General features: G+C 48.6%; 1 protein-coding gene across 1 annotated transcript in view; it reads left to right on the forward strand.

The window, feature by feature from the left end:
• Nucleotides 1-20,058, forward strand: part of SMC3 (structural maintenance of chromosomes 3) — an 845,399-nt gene that overhangs the window by 694,417 nt on the left and 130,924 nt on the right. The window contains exon 26 of the mRNA XM_078643761.1: nt 16,885-17,073. Coding sequence (XP_078499887.1) covers nt 16,885-17,073 — 189 coding nt within the window. The remainder of the gene's footprint in view (nt 1-16,884; nt 17,074-20,058) is intronic.

Raw genomic sequence — 20,058 nt, forward strand, 5'->3', positions numbered from 1 at the left:
TCACCAGGGCCGTCTCGGTCCCATGAGCTGGCCGAAATCCAAATTGAACTTCCTCCAGCAAGTGATGCTGTTCCAGATGTTTCGAGAGAGTTATACTAACCATGCGTTCGACAAGTTTGGCAGGAAAAGGCAGCAAGGAAATAGGCCTATAATTTTTTGAGCACTCAGGATCCAAGGAAGGCTTTTTCAACAAAGGGGATATCAGAGCTTGCTTCCAATGGGGAGGAACTATACCACTACCTAGCGACTGGTTACAGATCAGGCGAAGAGTAGGGAACAATTCTTCCTCATACTCCCAGATCTTGAGTGGGACGGGGTCCATGAGTGAGCCGGAGGAAATACCCCGTGCCAGCCTGCTAAAAGCTTCCTCCGTTAGAGGCAGAAACTCTGATAGTTGATCAGCTAGCAGCAAGACAGGACAATTATCCATATCCTCCGAGACCCTTCGCCCGATGACAGGGGGCTACTAGCCTCAAAGGGGTCCTCAAGATCCTTGATAATTAACTCGATTTTTTTCTCTGAAAAATTTAGCCAGGTTCTCACAGAGTTCCTGAGAAGGGGCTATTGAGTTCTTAGAACAGTCAGGACTGGTGAGACTATTAAGTATGTTAAAAATACTCCTGGAGCTATTAGTAGCATTACAGATAAAGGAAGAAAAATAGTCAGCCTTGGATTTTGTAATCAGATTCTTATAATCCAAGATTTTGAGCTTCCAAAGCATCCTGTCTGTCTCCCCATAGCCACGCCTCCATCTTCTCTCAGCCTGTTTACATACCAGTTTCAGGTTTTTCAAAGTGTCGTTGAACCAAAGGGCAGAAGCTCTGCCCTTACAGCTATGTTTTTTAAGGGGGGCATAGGAGTCCAAAGCCGAGGTAATCACAATGACCACCTCCTGCGTCGGTGGTCCGAGTGAACAGCAGAAGGGTGAACCGATGCTGCGGTCGGTGCCTGCACCCTGCAAGGAAGTGGCTCCTCCACTTCAAGGGAGATGCTGATGTCTTGGCGAAGTGCTGGTGGTCCTATGAGGCATTTGGAGTATGCACAGCTGCAGGACCAGTCGGGTTGTCACGATTGTCTGGACAGGTGCAGGTAGGCAGGCAGTGTTTAGAATCAAAGTACCCCAGCAGTCTGCACTCCTCGCTTCTTCGACTCTTCTTAGTCCTCTTCTTTCGTCAGTCAGACTACGTTCCTGGTGTCAGGGGCCCACTCAAATACTCAATTTAGGGACAGTAAGGGGAGTGAAGGGTAGTGGAGGGCTACTTACCTTGGGGTCACTTTGCCCCCTAAATTACCATTTCTGTGTGGAGTGGGCATAAACTTGTCCCTGAGTTCATAATTTCACCACAACCAAGATGGTGAAATCCTAATGTTCGCGGCATGTGTGCTGTAGATACACGTGCTTTGCATAAGTCTGCCATCTAGTGTTGGGCTTGGATGATCACAAGTTGATTCTGTTCCAAGAAGTTTTCTGAGAGTCACAAGGCTGTGTGCCTCCTCCTCTTGGTCATACTGCTCATGGTCATCGTCTCCATTTCTATATATTTTTTTCTGCCGACGGCTTTGATTTAGTCTCTCACACTCCAGTTAGAGACTCTTTTGGGCTCCCTTTGGTTCTCTAGTAGATCTCCACCGACAGTATTTTCTTGATCGTGTAGTTTTATTGCATTCCGAGCAATCACCCTTCTGCGTAGCGGGTCTTCAACTCGCTTCCTCAGCCAACGCCCGGCTGGGCCTTTTCTTCACTTCCTCGGTTCTTTGGAGAACGACCTTCTAGTGGAACGAACTCTGTTCTGCCGGACAGTGAGTACTTTTACCCCTGATCCAAAGCTCAAAACATCGCTTCTGTCCGAAAAGACTGCTTATGGTCCACCATTGAAAAAAGTCATGGTGCGCACTGAAAACTGACTCGGAAGCCTCGGACTCGACTCCAAAAGTTCAGCCTACAGCAGGGGCCTCCACCTCCTCGACCTCTGGGTCTACAACGTCTCGACCGTCAGTTTTGGCACTGATTAAAAAAAAATATATACTATTTCAGATCTGATCACAGCTGCACCTAAATCGAATCACCCTTCACCGAAGTGTTTCACTTCTGGACCAAAATCACCACTGGAGCCATTCCTCAAAGTGATGCAGGAACGGCTCGATCCAAGGCAGAAAATGCTGCACATTCATTCAGCCTGGAACAAAGAAACTAGTTCATCAACCTGCAAAACTGGTATATCCAAGGTTTCTCAGCCCAGGATCCAACTGACTGTCCCAGTCACAGCATACCAAACATTCCAATGACATCACATTCACACTAACATTCTACTCTCACTGGCTGAACAGCAGAGGCAGAGAAACAGGGAAGATGTAAGGTAGAAACCTTGAACAAAGAGAAAGCAAAAATAAATAGTAACATTTTAGTAACATCACAGTAATACTGAAGAAACTTGCCAGAAGAAGTATAGCAAATTGCACATAAGTTATGAAAAACATATTAAGATAAGCAAGTAGAAAGGTGATGTAAAAGGAAGCAATAAGGAAAAGAAAATGCAAAATATAAACAATAATGCAATGAGTAAACCTGAAGATAGAGTAAAGGAAATCGAAAACTTGAAAAGACACACATCTCCTTCCTTAGCAGAGCAAAAATTTGAACCAGGAAGTTTAAAAGGAAGAAAATTGTACAAGAACGGAAAAGCAACCAGAGAAAAAAATATACATGAATAAGAAATAGGTATATCATGATAACTAACAAGGAAGTAGTGCACCAGTCTAACCACCACAACTACACCAACTGGCCAGACTGGCGAGGAGGATGGAACCACTGAACACAAAAACAGGAAGATGGAAAACAACACAAACAAAAGTAAGCAATGGGTGACCAGCACCCAAAACAGAAAGCAATCAAAAGTAAATAACGGTTGACTACACCCTACCAGAAAGCAATCCTAAGTAAATAACGGGTGGCTACACCCTACCAGAAAGCAATCATAAGTAAATAACGGGTGGCTACACCCTACCAGAAAGCAATAATAAGTAAATGACAGGTGACTACACCCTAACAGAGATCAAGATGAAGGTGGAAATACCCAACAAGAAAGGAAAACAGGTGGCGTACACCTAACACATCATCCAAAAGAAAGACATGTAGTGAAAAGTATAAAATGTGAAAACACATTAAAGTGAATCCCCAAACAGTTAATGCAAGAAAAATGCGATCTGGGTAAACTGTACAACACCGAAGATAAAAGTACCATCACACCTAAAGTTAGACGACGAAATGAAAACTTTCACACACTATAACAAATGCGCTGAAAGTAAAAATCATGTAAAGAATTAGAGGAACAAGGAAAAATGCTCCACATCTGAAAGAAACACGTTAGTGTTAGATTCCTTACCTTAGAATATCCCCAGGCGTCAGACTGGATCCGGAAAGTTTTTGTCCGCAGTACCCCTGCGCGTCAATAGGCATCGCCTGCGGCTGTGCTTCCGGCTTCAGGATCGCCGGATGATGACCCTGGAGTACTTAGACGCTGCCCTCGCGCGCTGATATCAGTTCTTATTTTTTCGCACCAGCAAGCGCAGATCCAGGAAGAGCACGTACCATTAGTCATTTTTTGTCCAATCTTTTTGGACTTTTTGTCTATCTTTTTTGTGTCGACTTCTACTCTTGGTGGCAGTAGGGATGCCCGGTTGCAAGCCGTGTGATGCCTGTCACCGACTGATGTCGGTTACCGACCCCCACCGCCGATGTCTCTACTGTTTGGGTGCCGACCACGATGACAAGTCGTGCCCCGACTGCCGAAGGCTAGGCGGGAGCGTTCCCGTAAGCTACTCTAGATCCGGCAGTCAGCTCCGTGCCGCTCGAGGTCCCGGTCGAGGAGGAAGTCAAAGGACCGGTCGTGGAGCCGCAGTCATCACCTCTCGTCGGAATCCAAGTCCTCGCACTCTGGTAAGTCGAGGCATGGCAAAAAGAAGTAGAAGAAGCGACATCGTTCTTCTGACTCCCCTCGCGCGACTCTGCCGAGGGTTCGGGTGGCACCACCCGCACGGCTCTGCCTGAGCCGCAGGAGTCGCATCCGGTTCCACACCCTCCGGTCCCTGGACTTAATGCGACTCCGGGTGAGATTAGAGACTTCCTCGTGGCCATGAGGACTCTCTTTCCGCTGTTGAGGCCCGCAGGCGTGCCTTCGGGCCCCGCGGGTCCGACTGGGGGTCCTTGCGTGCCGGCGGCTTCGGCCCCGGCGCCGTCGGCGACTTCAGTACCAACGCCGCAGGACCCCGTGGGTCCAGGCCTGGATCCCAGTCGATGCCAGTTGAACTTACAACTCCTCCACTGGCGCCGACCCCCACGGTGCCACTCCTGGCGCCGTCCTCGGACGATACCGCCCCTAGTTTCAGTCTGGGTCCAGCGTCGTAGCGGCGCCGCTCGGCGGCCCATTTCCGGTGGGTGAGCCTTTCGCCTATCACCCGGCTTCGTCCTTTATGCCTGTTTATCAGGACACGGATGAAGGGGAGTATTGGGAGTGGTCTGAGGACCCTCTGGCACAGTAGTGCCAGTTAGGTCAGGACTGGGCAGATGAGCTGGGGGATGCCAGTGGTCTAGACACTTTGCCTCACACTGGTTTTCTCTCTCCTCCTTCCGTGGCTACGGAGGAGGGGGCTACTTATGCTGTGGTGTTGCGCAGGGCGGCCAAGGCCCTGGCACTTGAGCTCCCTGCAGCGGCTGAGAGGACTAACCTCCTCACTGAGGTGCTTCAACCGCCAGTAAGCTCTTCGGAGCCTGTGCTGCCGTTCAATGAGGCCCTCACTGACGTTCTGATGGCCACTTGGTCCAGGCCCTCCACAGTGCCCCCTGTGGATTGGAACGTGGCCCGACACCACCGCACAGCTCCCTGCTTTCTGTCCCTCCACCCCACCCCCGAGAGTCTGGTTATCCAGGCCTCCACGGCCCAGACCGCATTCCTGACCGCTCACCCGGATCGGGAATCCAAAAGGCTTGATCAGTTTGGCAAGAAACTGTTCTCCTCGGTCAGCCTAGGATAGCGGTCCATTAACACCGCATGCCTTTTGGGCCGTTACACCCACTCTCTGTGGGATACGGTGGCGCACGTGCTGCCCCAGTGTCCGGAGGAGGCCCAGACATGGCTCGCCCGGGTTCTTGCTGAGCGGCGGGATGCAGCACGGTATTCCATCTGATGTGGACTTCACACCACGGACCCGCTGGGCAGAGCGATTTCAACGACGGTGGCGATACGCCTGGCTGAGGTCCGCCAATTTTTCAGGGGATGTCCAGAACACACTCATGGACTCGCCCTTTGATGGCGGTCGCCTCTTTGGCGACAAAGCAGACCGTGTGATTGAGCTTTTTAATATCTCCAGGGCTACGGCCAAGTCCTTGGGCCTGTCGGGCCAGCGCCAGCAAACTTCTGCTTTCGTCTCTTTCGTGGCCAAGGAAGGGGCCACCCCCACACATTTGTCCAGCCACAGGCCGCAGAACCAACCTCAACGCGGTTGCGGACGTGGTACCGCCGTGGCAGAGCAGGGGGACAGAGGCCCGGTCAGTCCACATCCGCTCCGGCAGCATCCGCCTCAAAGCCTTCCTAGACCGAACTTTTAGGCCCATTCCACGCTAGTAGGAGGCAAGGTTCGCCATCACCTACTCCACTGGCATTCAATTACTTCGGACAGGTGGGTGCTGCAAATCGTCCCAAGGGGCTACACCCTCCCCTTCGAAGCAACCCCTCCAGCCATGCCACCGCAGTACCACCCCATGTCGGGGGATCACTTGGAACTTCTGCAGGAGGAAGTTACGGTCTTCTTGGCCAAGGGGGCCATCGAGCGCGTTCCTGGGCCAGATGTAGGACGTGGTTGTTATTCCCACTATCTGTGCCCTATCTTGGACCTTAGGAGCGTCAATGGCTTCCTCCGGAAGGAGAAGTTCAAGATGCTGACTTTAGCTCAGGTCCTGGCTGCCCTAGACCCTGGAGACTGGATGGTAGCGTTGGACTTGCCAGACGCATTTTTCCTTATTTCTGTCCTGCCGGCCCACCGACGCTACCTGCGGTTCACGGTAGGCCACAAGCACTTTGTTTACCGTGCTCCCCTTCGGCCTCACCAGGGCCCCTCGGGTGTTCATGAAAGTGATGGCGGTGGTCGCAGCTCATCTGCGCAGATCAGGGGTTCCAGGCTTCCCCTTTCTCGACGACTGGTTGTTGAAGGCGGGCTCGCCCCAGCCAGTCGTCTCCCACCTCCAGACTACGGCCGACCTCCTGCACTTGCTGGGGTTCTCCATCAACGTGCCGAAGTCACACCTGAGTCCCTCTCAGAAGCTCCTCTTCATCGGAGCAGTTCTGAACTCGGCGCAGTTTCGGGTTTATCCTCCCGAGCAGCGGGTTCGGGATATTCAGGCTCTGATTCCGATCTTTCAGCCTTTATCCCAGGTTTCAGTCACGATGACCCTGCGGCTCCTGGGGCTGATGGCCTCCTACATCCTGCTGGTACAACACGCCAGGTGGCTGATGCGGGCTCTGCAGTGGGACCTGAAGTTCCAGTGGGCACGGCATCAGGGCAACCTGTCCGACCACGTCCTGATCTCAGAGGGCACTGCGAGTCAGTTGCAGTGGTGGCTCACGGACCGCGATTGGGTCATTGGCAGATCACTCCCCCTTCCCCAACCGGAGCACACAGTGGGGACGGATGCGTCCCTCCTGGGATGAGGTGGCCACATGGGAGAGCCGGAGATCAGAGGCCTCTGGTATCAACCTTCTGGAGCTGCGGGCGATCCGACTTGTACGAAAGGCATTCCTTCCCTCTGTCCGGGGAAGTGTAGTGCAGGTGTTCACGGACAATACCACCGCCATGTGGTATTGCAACAAGCAGGGTGGGGTCGTGGACCCTATGTCAGGATGCTCTGCGCCTCTGGACATGGCTGGAACATCAGGGCATCACCCTGATGGTTCAACACCTGGCAGGTTCGCTGAACGCCAGAGCGGACGAACCCAGCCATCGGTGCATGATGGATCACGAATGGCGTCTGAACTCGGACGTGGCGCAAGGTCTCTTTCAGCAGTGGGGAGAGCCTTGGTTAGATCTATTCGTCACCTAAGAGAACGCGCAATGTCATCAGTTCTGCGTGTTGGAATTTCCAAGGCGGCGCTCGCTCGGAGACGCTTTTCGTCGCGAGTGGAGCTGCAGTCTGTTGTACACCTTTCTGCCTATACCACTTTTGCCCAGATTGCTGAAGAAGATCAGGCGCGACCTGGCCCAAGTCATCCTTGTGGCTCCGGATTGGGCACAAAGATACTTGTATCCCGAGCTGCTCCGTATGTCAATCGATCCCCCGATTCGACTGCCTCTTCAGGAGGACCTTCTGTCGCAGCAACAGGGGGCGGTCCTCCACCCGAGCCTGTCCAGCCTCCACCTTCATGCGTGGAGATTGAGCGGCGACAGTTGAGGCCATTTGAATTGCCTCCTGAAGTCTGTGATGTCATTCTGGCAGCGAGGCATCCCTCCACAAAATCGGTATACGCCTGCAGGTGGAACAAATTTGTGGCATGGTGCACAGCAAAGACTATTGATCAACTCTCTGCCCCTCCTTCAGAGGTTCTACTCTTTCTTCTTTCTCTTGCTCAGCAGGGCTGTGCTCTGGGCACTATCAAGGGCTACCTTTCGGCCATTTCATCCTTCTTGAGGCTTCCTGATCAGCCTTCTCTTTTCAAGCCCCCTGTTGTAAATAGATTTTTGAAAGGCATCACGCACATGCTTCCTCCTGTTCCTTTCGTGACGCCTGAGTGGGACTTGAACCTGGTTCTTACCTATCTGATGTGCACTCCCTTTGAGCCACTTCATAATTGCCCTCTCCGTCTTCTGACTCTCAAAACTGCTTTCCTGGTTGCCATCACCTCTGCCAGACGAGTGAGTGAGCTCCAGGCTCTTTCATCTAAGCCTCCTTTCCTCTCTGTCCATCCGGACAAAGTTGTTTTGAGGACTCGTCCTTCTTTTCTGCCCAAGGTGGTTACTGCCTTTCACATCGGACAGTCCATCACCTTGCCCACCTTCTTTCTGGACCCAAAATGTGCGCTCTGTTTTTACCTAGACCGCACACGACAGTTCCGGGTGGACGACCAACTCTTTGTTGGCTACTTGGGCTCTAAGAAGGGTAGGGTGGTTCACAAGCGGACCATCTCTCGGTGGGTCATTTTGTGCATCAAGGTCTGTTATTCCTTGGCTAAAAAGGAGCTTCCTTTTGGGCTGCACGCCCATTCCACTCGGGCCACAGCGGCTACTAATGTCCTGGGTCGGGGAGTCCCTTTGCAGGACATTTGTCAGGCAGCTGGTGTGATCTTGGTTCGCAGACCCACCACCGGGGTTGGTATTGCTGGGGTATCTATTCTAAGGTAAGGAATTTAACACCAACATGTTTATTTCAGATGCACAAGTTACTTACCTTCGGTAACAATATATCTGTAAGAAACATTAGTTAGTGTTAGATTCCTTACCGCCCCACCCATCCTCCCCGTTCTGCGAACTGATATCTAGGGTTAAGGTATTTCCCTTTGAGGGCATTAGTTTCATGGCACCAGTGTCTGTTTCTTGCATGGCTCTGCACTCCTGGCACGGAAAGCTATGTACAGAACTGACGTCCGCGTGTGTAAGTTCTCCAGCGACGTCATCCCGGTGATCACAACGCCGAAGACGGACGCGAAGCCGCAGACGACGCCTACCGACGTGCAGGGGTACTGCTGACGAAAACTTTCCGGATCCAGTCTGACACCTGGGGAAATTCTAAGGTAAGGTATCTAACACTAACTAATGTTTCTTACAGATATATCGTTACCGAAGGTAAGTGTTCGAGGCATGTGGGCTGCTGAATTCATATCTTAGCATAGATTGCCGCCTAATGTTGGGTCCGGATGTTTGCACCTTGTTGTCTTGGAAGAGTCTTCGAAGTATCACGAGATAGGTGACTCCTCCCTGGACACAGAGCGTATGGGCATCTTCTCCATCCTCAGATTGTTTTTCTCCGCCATTGGGTTCTGATGCACTTCGACAACTCCAACTTCGGACCGAAGTTTTTCCAAGATTCAAAGGCCGAAGACCTTCAACTTTCGACGGTATTGTTTCCGCTCAGTTTCCCTCGACTCGACAACTCTTTCCATCTATATCTGGTCGTCGACGTGGGCCGTTGGGCCTTTTCGACGCCACGTGGGCCTCCTGCCGATGGAAAGGACCTTGTAGAAAAGATGCCCACAATGTCGATCCAAGTTTCCACATAGCGACCAGCATACAGTATGCAACAGGTGCCTATCTCCGGAGCACAACAAAGAAAACTGCCCAGCTTGTGCTCAGTTCCGGTCGAAGAAGACTATCCGGAACCGAAAAGCTGCCCGACTAGAGATGCAGCGGCAAGCACCAGAACCAGAAAACATTTTCGATGACGAACATGAACTTCCAGAGGCAGCGGACTCCGACTTCGAGCTAGTCACCATAGAAGACCAGTCGGACTCCGATGACGAGATCCCACCGGGGCAAACTGTGAGTACGAAAGCCCCTACCCTGCCTTCACCTCCATCCAAGGCTCCGGTCAAAGCATCGCCCAAAAGCCTTAGCCGAGACCGAAATAAAGCTTCAGAAGCCCCGCCTTCCGGCCCGGCTACGAAGACTACATCTAAGCCTTCTGGTACACCGGTACCAAGTAAAACACTTCCCAAAAAGACTGTTGAATCAAAAAAGGCCACAGAGCCCAGAACTGGCACAGACACCAAACAACTCATCGACCCGAAAAAGAGCGTCGACACAAAAAAGGTCGTCGACCCGAAAAAGTCCATCGATAAGTCGTCGACCCTAAAAAGACTGTCGACCCGAAAAAAGTCGTCGATCCAAAAAAGAGCGTCGACCCGAAAAAGGTCATCGACCCGAAGAAAGGTATCGACCGAAAAAGTTGTCGAACCGAAAAAGCACATCGAGCCGAAAAAGACAGTAACCGTCGAGTCGAACAAAAACGTCGAACCGAAAACAGCTGTCAAGCCGGCAAAAGACGTCGAGCCGGATACAGCTCCACGGAAACATAAGGACAAGAAAGCGACCGATCCAACAATCTCGGCGCCAAAGCCACGGGCAGTAGAAGAAGAACTTTTTCATTCTGATCCAGTGAGCCCAGGCCAAAATAGACTGTATATAGAACCTGAAACAGGACATGTAGCAGTTTACAGTAAAAACAAGAGAACACTCGACACTGAAGCTCCTTCTCCTGTTCCGACTTTGGGACATCCCCTTCAAGACCTTTTACACCTCCACCTTTCACACCTAGCATGCCTTACGTTCCATATTCTCCTACACCTCCACATTATGATGAGGAAGAAGACATGGGTGAAGATCCTCAACAGGATTTTATAGACCCTGACGATCAAGGGAACCAAGATACCACATGGGACGATAAAAAACGACCCTGATGACCCATATGATAAACAACCTATACCTGATCCCTCCACATTCCCCACAAAGCCATCTCCTACTGACAACACTGTCGCTTTTAACCAGCTAGTAGACAGAGCAGCTCAGTATCATGGCGTAGACATGCACACTGACCCTATAGAGGAGGATTTCCTATTTAACACCTTCCCAACATCAGAGAAGACTACGTATACTACCTATGTTAAAGGGAGTACTAAAGCACCCATCAGATATCTTTAAAGACCCAGCAGGAGCGCGTGTACTCAATCCAAGAATTGAATAGAAATGTAAGCCAGCCCCTACAGACCCCTCTTATATCAAGACTCAGCTACCACTCGACTCTCTAGTTGTTTCTAACGCTAGAAAAAGAGCGAATTCGCAAACAACAGGTGATGCCCCCCCAAGACAAGGAGTCAAATATTTTAGAAGCATCAGGCAAAAGAGGAGCTTCTCAAGCAGCTAATACATTGAGAATTGCCAAGACACAAGCTCTCCTAGCACGCTATGACAGAGCACACTGTGATGAACGGGAAGGGTTATTACAACACCTACCAGAACCCTATAAGGCAAAAGCAAATGCACTAGTACAGGAAGGGAAATTTATCACCAATACATCCATTAAATGCGCCCTTGATGTAGCGGATACATCTGCTAGGTCTGTCAACACTAGTGTGTTGCTACGCCGGCATGCCTGGCTCCGCATTTCTGGATTTAAGAAGGAAGTGCAGTCTACCATACTAAATCAACCCATTAACCAGGATTTCTTGTTTGGCCCTGCAGTGGATACCATGTTAGAAAAGATGAAAAAAGATACACCGCTAAGTCCATGGGTGCACTTCAATTTCAAGAGTCTCGAAGCTCCTTTCATCGCTCCTCTTTTCGAGGCTCAGGCAGAGGCAACACATCCCAAGCCTCTTCCTCATTTAAAAGTACTACACAATGCACCTTTAATAGAGGCTCCAATAGAGGAGGTTATAGAGGGAACAATAACAAATGCAGAGGACTTGGTGGTAACACCAGAGCCTCCACAACCACCAAACAGTGACTTGTTCACACTCCCTCCAGACCATTTAACACCAGTCGTAGGGTGAATAACACAATTCCAACTAGTCTGAAACGCCATTACTACAGCCAGGTGGGTGAGACAAATTATCCAGTATGGTTACTGCCTGGAACTCATTTCTACTTCACCCAACATACCGGCCAAACACCGTCCAATGTCGAAAGAACACATCACTCTGTTACAACAAGAGGTGCTCTCCAAGCTACAAAAAGGTGCCATAGAGCCAGTCCCGTTTCAACATCAAGGGACAGGAGTATATTCTCTATACTTCCTCATCCCCAAAAAAGACGGATCCCTCAGACCAATATTGGACCTAAGACTTCTGAACCAATACATACTATCAGAACATTTCCATATGATCACTTTACAACAAGTGCTCTCACTGCTCCAGCAAGGCGACTTCCTTGCTACATTAGATCTCAAGGATGCATACTTTCACATCCCTATACATCCAGCTCACAGGAAATACCTCAGGTTCACAATCGAAGGTCACCACTACCAATTGAAAGTTCTCCCCTTCGGGGTAACTACCGCACCAAGGGTTTTTACAAAATGCCTAGCAGTAGTAGCAGCACACCTCAGGAGGCAACACATCCATGTGTTCCCCTACCTCGACGATTGGCTCATAAAATCCAACTCATACGCTCAGTGTGCCATCCATACCTCACACACATTCCGGCTACTGCACAGTCTAGGGCTTTCCATAAACTACCCAAAATCACATCTGCAACCCTCCCACATACAACAATATTTGGGAGCAACAGTAAATACTGCAGTGGGAAAGTCATATCCAAATCCAGCCAGAATAGTCAACATATCTCTTATTCAAAAATTTCAAATACAACACTCTCTATCAGCTCGAGTGTTCATGCAGCTTATAGGCATGATGGCCTCCTGCATATTCATGGTCCCTCATTCTCGCCTTCACATGCGTCCCTTACAAGAATGCCTAGCACGGCAGTGGAACCAGGCTCAAGGACAATTAAAAGACCTAGTGTTGGTAGACAGTCGCACTTACAACTCTCTGCAATGGTGGAACCCACAAAACCTTTCCAAGGGGCGACTGTTCCAAGAGCCAGTTCCACAAGTAGTTTTAACAGCAGAAGCATCACTGACAGGTTGGGGAGCCCATCTCCTTCAATACACAGTCCAAGGTCTCTGGACAGTCAAACAGAAGACACTACATATAAACCGCTTACAGTTACTAGCAGTATTTCTAGCAATGAAAGCCTTTCAGAAATACTTGTACAACAAGGCTGTGTTAATCCGGACGGACAACATGACAGCCATGTACTACATCCAAAAACAGGGAGGGACACACTCTCTGCAGCTGTCTCACCTAGCACAACGCATATGGAAGTGGGCAATTCCACAAAACATTTATCTCCTGGCAGAGCATATCCCAGGAATAGACAATCAAATAGCAGATCTACTGAGCTGACACAGTCAACGAGTACACGAATGGGAGATTCACCCTCAAGTTATTCAACTATTCTTCCAAAAGTGGGGACATCTAGAAATAGATCTGTTTGCCACAAACGAAAACTCAAAATGCCCGTCCTTTGCCGCCAGGTTCCCACACCCGTTGTCACAAGGCAATGCGATATGGATGAATTGGTTAGGCAGATTTGCATACGCTTTTCCACCAACCCCACTGATTCCATTAGTGGCAGGCAAACTAAGGCAACAGTCACTCACAATAATCGTAGTTGCTCCCACATGGGCAAGACAGCCATGGTACACGACACTCCTGGAACTCTCTGCAGTCCCCCACCAAAGGCTGCGCCTTTTGCCACCATTGCTAACACAGAACCATGGAGAAATCAGGCACCCAGATCCCAATCAGATGAACCTAGCGATCTGGCTCCTGAGGTCTTAGAGTTCGGATATCTTAACTTGCCTATCGACTGCATGAACATTATCAAAGAAGCTAGGCGTCCCACTACCAGAGCATGCTACGCAGCTAAATGGAAAATATTTCTAATCTATTGTAATAATAATCAAATCAATCCATTAGATGCCTCCATCCAAAACTTAATTTGTTACCTGCTACATCTTCAAAGATGTAACCTAGCTTACTCATCAATAAGGCTACACCTTGCTGCTATAGAAGCATATCTTCAAAACAGACACCATGTCTCCCTGTTTAGAATACCACCTATCAAAGCTTTTATGGAAGGACTTAAAAGAATTATCCCTCCAAAGCATCCACCTTCTCCAGTCTAGAACCTTAACATAGTACTTACCAGACTCATGGGACCTCCCTTCGAACCACTTCATTCATGTGAACTACAATCATTAACATGGAAGGTGACTTTTTTAATTGCCATTCCCTCCCTTAGACGAGTAGGTGAGCTACAGGCACTAACCATTCAGGAACCTTTCAAGCAAATACACCACAATAAGGTAGTACTCCGTACAAACCCTAAAGTTATCTCCACTTTCCACATCAATCAGTCCATAGAATTGCCAGTTTGCTTTCAAAACCCGCAGTCCGTGGCTGAAAGAGCTCTACACACACTAGACGTTAAAAGAGCTCTGCTATATTATGTTGACAGAACAAAATCATTTCTGAAGGACAAAGCAACTATTTGTTGCCTTTTCACCACAAAATAAGGGTAATCCCATTTCCAAACCAGGAATAGCCAGATTGATCGTTAAATGCATTCAAATATGCTATCAAAAAGCAAAGCGCACTTTAACAGTTCCCCCTAGAGCACACTCAACGCGCAAAATGGGGGCATCCATGGCTTTCCTAGGAAATATTCCCTTAGAAGACATATGTAGAGCAGCTACATGGTCTACCATACACACTTTCACTAAACACTACTGTGTTGATGTGCAAGCTAAGGAACAAGCTGCTGTAGGCCAGGCTTTCCTTAAAACTCTTTTTCAAACCACTGCAGCTGGTACAGGTAACCACCGTTAGAGGAGAAACTGCTATACAGTCTATGCTAAGATATGAATTCAGCAGCCCACATGCCTTGCACGGAAAATGCTACTTACCAGTATGCATCTGTTCTTGGCATGTAGGGCTGCTGACATTCATATCGCCCACCTTCCTCCCCGGTGCCTGTCACAGCTGCAGGGTTACCTTCTTAACATACATTTACTTTTCTATACTCCATCTTTGCCACAATCGCGAAAAACAATCTGAGTATGGAGAAGATGCCCATGCGCACTGTAGTCCAGGGGAGGTGTCACCTATCTCGTGATACTTCGAAGACTCTTCCAAGACAACAAGTTGCAAACATCCGGACCCAACACTAGGCAGCGATATATGCTAAGATATGAATGTCAGCAGCCCTACATGCCAAGAACAGGTGCATACTGGTAGCATTTTCCAACTTGTGCTTCATGGCCCAAAGAGGTGGCCCGATCATCCTTTCCAATTCAGCTTCGCTATTGGTCCAGTGTCCCAACCGATTCAGACTGAGCTTTCTGCACTTGCCTTACCAACAGGCAGGCAGCACTCTTTACATTTTCTTTTTGGAACATATTCTGACAACTATCCAGACCAGTTTCTCTCAGACATATGCTGATAAGAATTAATATGAGGACTTACAAGATGCTAGTGGGTTGGACACTACCTCAAAGTCAGCCCTTTTCTTCCTTCATGGTTATGTGTGGTGCAGCCAAAGTCCTAGACCTCCAGGTTCCCACTATATAGTTGAAAAACGGTGTCCTGATGGAAGTCCTGCGGCCTGGCCAGACTCCTTCAGAGCTTCTGCTCCTTTTTAATGAGGCCTTGACTGATACCCTACTACGGGCATGGGCTAAGCCTTTTTCAGACTCTACAATTAAGTGGCAAATTGCCAGACACCATTGCCCTGCACCGAGCAGCCTGGCCTTATTGTCAAAGCACTCAGACCAGCCCCAACGATTTTCCTAACATTCCCTCTGATAGGGAATCGAAGCAAGAGGATAAATTCAGCAATCGCCTCTTCTCTTGCGTCTTGGCCTTCCATGCTACCTGCCTGCTAGGCTGCTACATTCTTGTTGTCTGGGACTCTGTGGCACAGGTTCTTCCAGACGTTTTTGATGACTTACGTCCTGTTCTGTCACAGGCTGTTCAGGACGGTCATGATGCAGCCAAGTTTACAATTCATTGTGTTTTGGACACAACTGACTCCATCGGACGTGCTATAATCACCATTGTTGCATTTGACGCCATGTGGCTACACTCATCTGGGTTCTCCGGTGATGTCCAGTCCTCCCTGATGAACATACCGTTCGATGCGACTCGCTTGTTATGGGACAAGGCAGATTCTGCCCTTTAACGCTTGAAGGAGAGTAGGGCTAACACTTGCTCCCGTGCCTTTCTACCCATCCTTGCCATCAGCATTCTGTTTGTGGCTTGGCTTTGGATTGGGCATTCCTTACCATCAGCCTGTCTGTCCCCAGCAGGAAACCCAGCAGTTTCGAGGGAGGTGCCAAGGTACCCACTGTTGCCACGGTAGTGTCCTGCACACTCCCACCAGTCCCCTGCCCCACCCCCAGCACCGCCTTCAGGCCTCTTTAGAGTGTCCCCTTGCAGAGCCAAAGCCACCTGGTGAGAGGCAAAAACCACTAATTCTATCCAGGTTGGCAGTAGATCATATCAGACAGGTAGGCACCGCAGATTTTCTGAAAAGGTTATTCTCTACCATTTCTTTCTTCCCTGCTGTACCTCCCACTGTCACCCCATTGACTTACTGAGAACCATCTCTCCATTTTGCGGCATGAATTTCAAGCCCTTTTGTCCAAAGGGGTTAACAAGACGGTGCCGGTTCCACATGTGCTGGTCCCAAATTAGAGATTTGCATACTGGCACAAAAGGTTTATATTTTGGGCTCCACGCTGGAGAGCGCAGGCTGTTACCAGAAAGAAACTGATGTCCTCACGCTTGGGTGGCACATCAATGTGGCTCCAGCCATGGCTTCGGAGGTGAAGTGGAGTTGACGAAGAGCCACATGCTGACACACAGGGGCTATGCTGACACACAGGGGCTCTGCTGAAAATCTTCTGGATCCAGTCTGGCGTCTGAGGATATTTTAAAGGTGAAGAATCTACCATTGGATAAAATATCGACCAGAAAGAAGTTACTTAAGTTAAGAAACATATTCAGCTAAGTTGTTTACTCTACAGACCTAAGGTAAGTTATAATTTACTCCCACCTGGATGAAAAAGAGGTTGTGTTTACCCTCTTGTCAATTAAATAGAAGCATGTAAAACTGACAAATGGCTGATGTTTGTGGAAACCTTAAACAGTGTATTTTAATTTATTTGTAAACTGTAGTTGGATGCATACTGCATGGTAAAGAACATCTGATCAATACAGATGGTACATTTTAAACATAACTTATTTTCTGGATTTTGCTTTATGTTATTGTTTTTTCTAGGTGTCAAAGAATTTCAGTGAAGTTTTTCAGAAGTTGGTGCCTAGTGGTAAAGCCACATTAGTGATGAAGAAAGGAGACGTGGAGGGTAGCCAGTCCCAGGACGAAGAAGGCAGTACAGAAAGTGAGAAAGGGTCTGGATCTCAAAGCAGTGTCCCCTCAGTGGACCAATTCACTGGTGTTGGAATAAGGGTAACAATTAGTCCACTTTTTCAAACTTATGTTATCTTTTGTTACAGATGACAAAACAAAGGAATTAACATGTATTGAAACTACATATTTGTACTTTCCATTTTGTTTACAGTTTATGAAAATATTGCTTTTGCATTACTGGAAAATCATCTTCCTGTACGGTGGGTCACATTGAAGAGATGTGGCAGCATAAAGTACAGAAATCCTCATGGCACGCTTTTGGTGCCCATTGTAGCTGTTCCAGTGCCTAGGCCATCACTAGTGGCTCAATCACAGGCATAATAAACTCTCCCCCACCGATGTCTGTGCCTCCACTGGCACAGTAATTGAAGACCCAGACAATTTGAATATGGTCTAGAAGATAAACTCAAAACTTGCCAATAAGGCATGGTACAGAAGGGAATCTCAACCTTAAACCGCACCGGGTCAGGAATATTGGCAAACTTTGGATGACATTTTTGGATATGATTCGGATTACATCAAATACCTGCAGTGGTGCCTTCCGATGATAACAGTAGTCATGCGTCAAATTTACTGTCCCCTCCATCTTCATCTTCAGAAACTGCTTATTTCGTGCATTTGCAGAATGCTGGAGGATTTGACACATTCCCAGAGACAAAGTACCCTTCACGTCCAGCCACACTAGAAGTGACTTCTTCCATGCTATCATAAGGAAGGTAGTGGAACTATCTGACTTGGAGGCAGCGGACGTCAGAGCCAACAGAGTGGCAGGTAATTGACAACGAGGTATAGGCAATTTGCCTGGCCTCTACAGGTTCATGTTGCCAATTGTGAGTGGTGCCTTCACCAGCAGGTGGTAGAAAACAACTTTGCCCTTTGGGGCGTCGCCCAGGCGGGCCTTTTTGCTACTCGTGAAAGCACACACTGCCCACAGCTTTGTGCCTTCCAGTATTTGCTGCAGGGAGCCTTGGAGGACGTTTTTTGGTTGAGGTGGGGTTTTCCACTTCCCTACGTTTTTCCTCCTATACCATTAAAGCATTGGGGTTTGATTAAACTGTGCAAGGATATTGCCCAAGTCGTTCTTATTGCACTGGACTGGCCAAGTAGAGTGTGGTATGTAGACCTCCTGAACTTCCCTTTGTGTCTTCCACTCCAACTGCACCTCAGAGCAGATCGCCTCTCCCAATCAGAGGAGCAGTTTCTATACCCTACACTCCTGAGCCTCAACCTTTATGTAGCTTGAGCACTGATATCCGAGCTCTTTCCATCTATTAATGGAGGTGTTCAGTATCATATTGTCAGATCTTCATCCTTCTACAAAGTCTGTCTATTGAGGGAGGTGGCATATGCTTTGTTTCACAGAGCCTAACGTAGACCTGCTGAAGGTGCATTTATCAGATATCCTGATATCCTGATAGCCTTATAAGGTTGTGTGGTGTGCACAGTTAAAGGATACATTGCTGTTCTCTCAGCATTTATCTGCCTCCCCCACCAGCCTTTGTTGTTAAAATCTGTTTGTCATCAGGTATATGAAGGGACTCGTATGTATGTTGCCTCCTACGGTAAGATGGCATACATCAGCAAGTTGCAGGCTCTGTGTGTTTGTCCACCCTTCACATGCTTCTGGTTGGACAAATTGGCCTTGAGGCCTAAAGCTGCTTTTCTACCTTAGGTGGTGTTCCTTTTTTATCTGGGACAGCCCATCACCCATCCTGCCTTTTTTTCTGTCCCCCGTCCCACCAAGGAGGAGTAGAGACTACATAACCTGGATTCTTCTCATGAGCGGTTTTATTACATTTACAGTCCAGGGAGATTGGGTCTGATGAGAAGTTCTTTGTTGGGTATAGGGGCAGCAAAAATGTCAACGCAGTCCAAAAGACTGCTTGATCATCTTGTGCATTAAGACGTGTTATGCCCTTGACAAGACAGACCCACATGAGGGAATTTGTCCTCATTCCACCAGAATAAAGAATTCAACTTCAGCAATTGTCAGTGGTATTTCCTGTCAAGGGCAGAGTCTGTTGTAGATGTTAGGTCCCACGCTCAGTGATAGGCTAGAATATGTTTTAAATGTTATGGTAGTGTTCACTGCTGGTATGATCATTAATCTCATTCCTTTCACAAACCAGTTGCTCTCAAATCAAACATCACCTATGAAAAGTGCTAGTCTAATGTATGAAAAGCAAGTTTATGGCCGTAATCCTCATCCGTGAGTTGCAAAGGCTGATTGCTGATCTTTGGGCTTGAGGGGTAAGAACAGACAATTATTAACAAAAAGGACAAAACAGATAGAGAATTCCAGTCATGTTTCTCTTTCTGGCAAGCCTGGAACTCGCAGTTGCCATAAGAGAGTTCCTCCTCTCTATGTAGTTTTCATGTGACAGCCATCTTGTGATGGGGCATTCATATAAAGGGACTCTCCCTTGTGAACACACTGCTCTTTTCATGCAGGAAACCCAACTAGTGAGTCCCACACCAAACCAGCCAGAACACACAGACCCACCAAACGAGACATCTGGTACATCCCAGAACATTGCGTTGCGAAATGCAGATGCAAACAACTGAAAAGAAAATGGGGGCTCAGCAAAAACTACAGTGATCGAGCTATCTTCAAGTCTGCCCTCAACAACTACCACCACCTACTTAAAACCGCAAAAGAAAGTGCCTTGACTCCCACATAGAAACCAGTACCAACCAGACCAAGGAACTCTTAGTCCTAGTTCACATGCCAATCAGCTACAGAAAACTTGACTCTGCCCTCACAGGAACTCTGCGACGCCCTTACAGACCACTTGCACAACAAGATAGCCACCCTTTACAGAAACTTTGAGTCCCAAGTCGCCAACCTCCCCACTCTCGCGGATACAGCCGCCGACCATCTTCTCACCATATGGGAACAACTCAGCACAGTGAACACCAAGGCCTTAATGACATCCATCCATTCAGGTGCACCCACCAACCCTTGCCGCCACCAACCCGTGTCCCTATCGACTGTTCAACCTCAGAAGCGACAAAATAGGCCAC

Source organism: Lissotriton helveticus, chromosome 5_1 (assembly GCF_964261635.1).
Source record: "Lissotriton helveticus chromosome 5_1, aLisHel1.1, whole genome shotgun sequence".
NCBI classification, from domain to species: domain Eukaryota; kingdom Metazoa; phylum Chordata; class Amphibia; order Caudata; family Salamandridae; genus Lissotriton; species Lissotriton helveticus.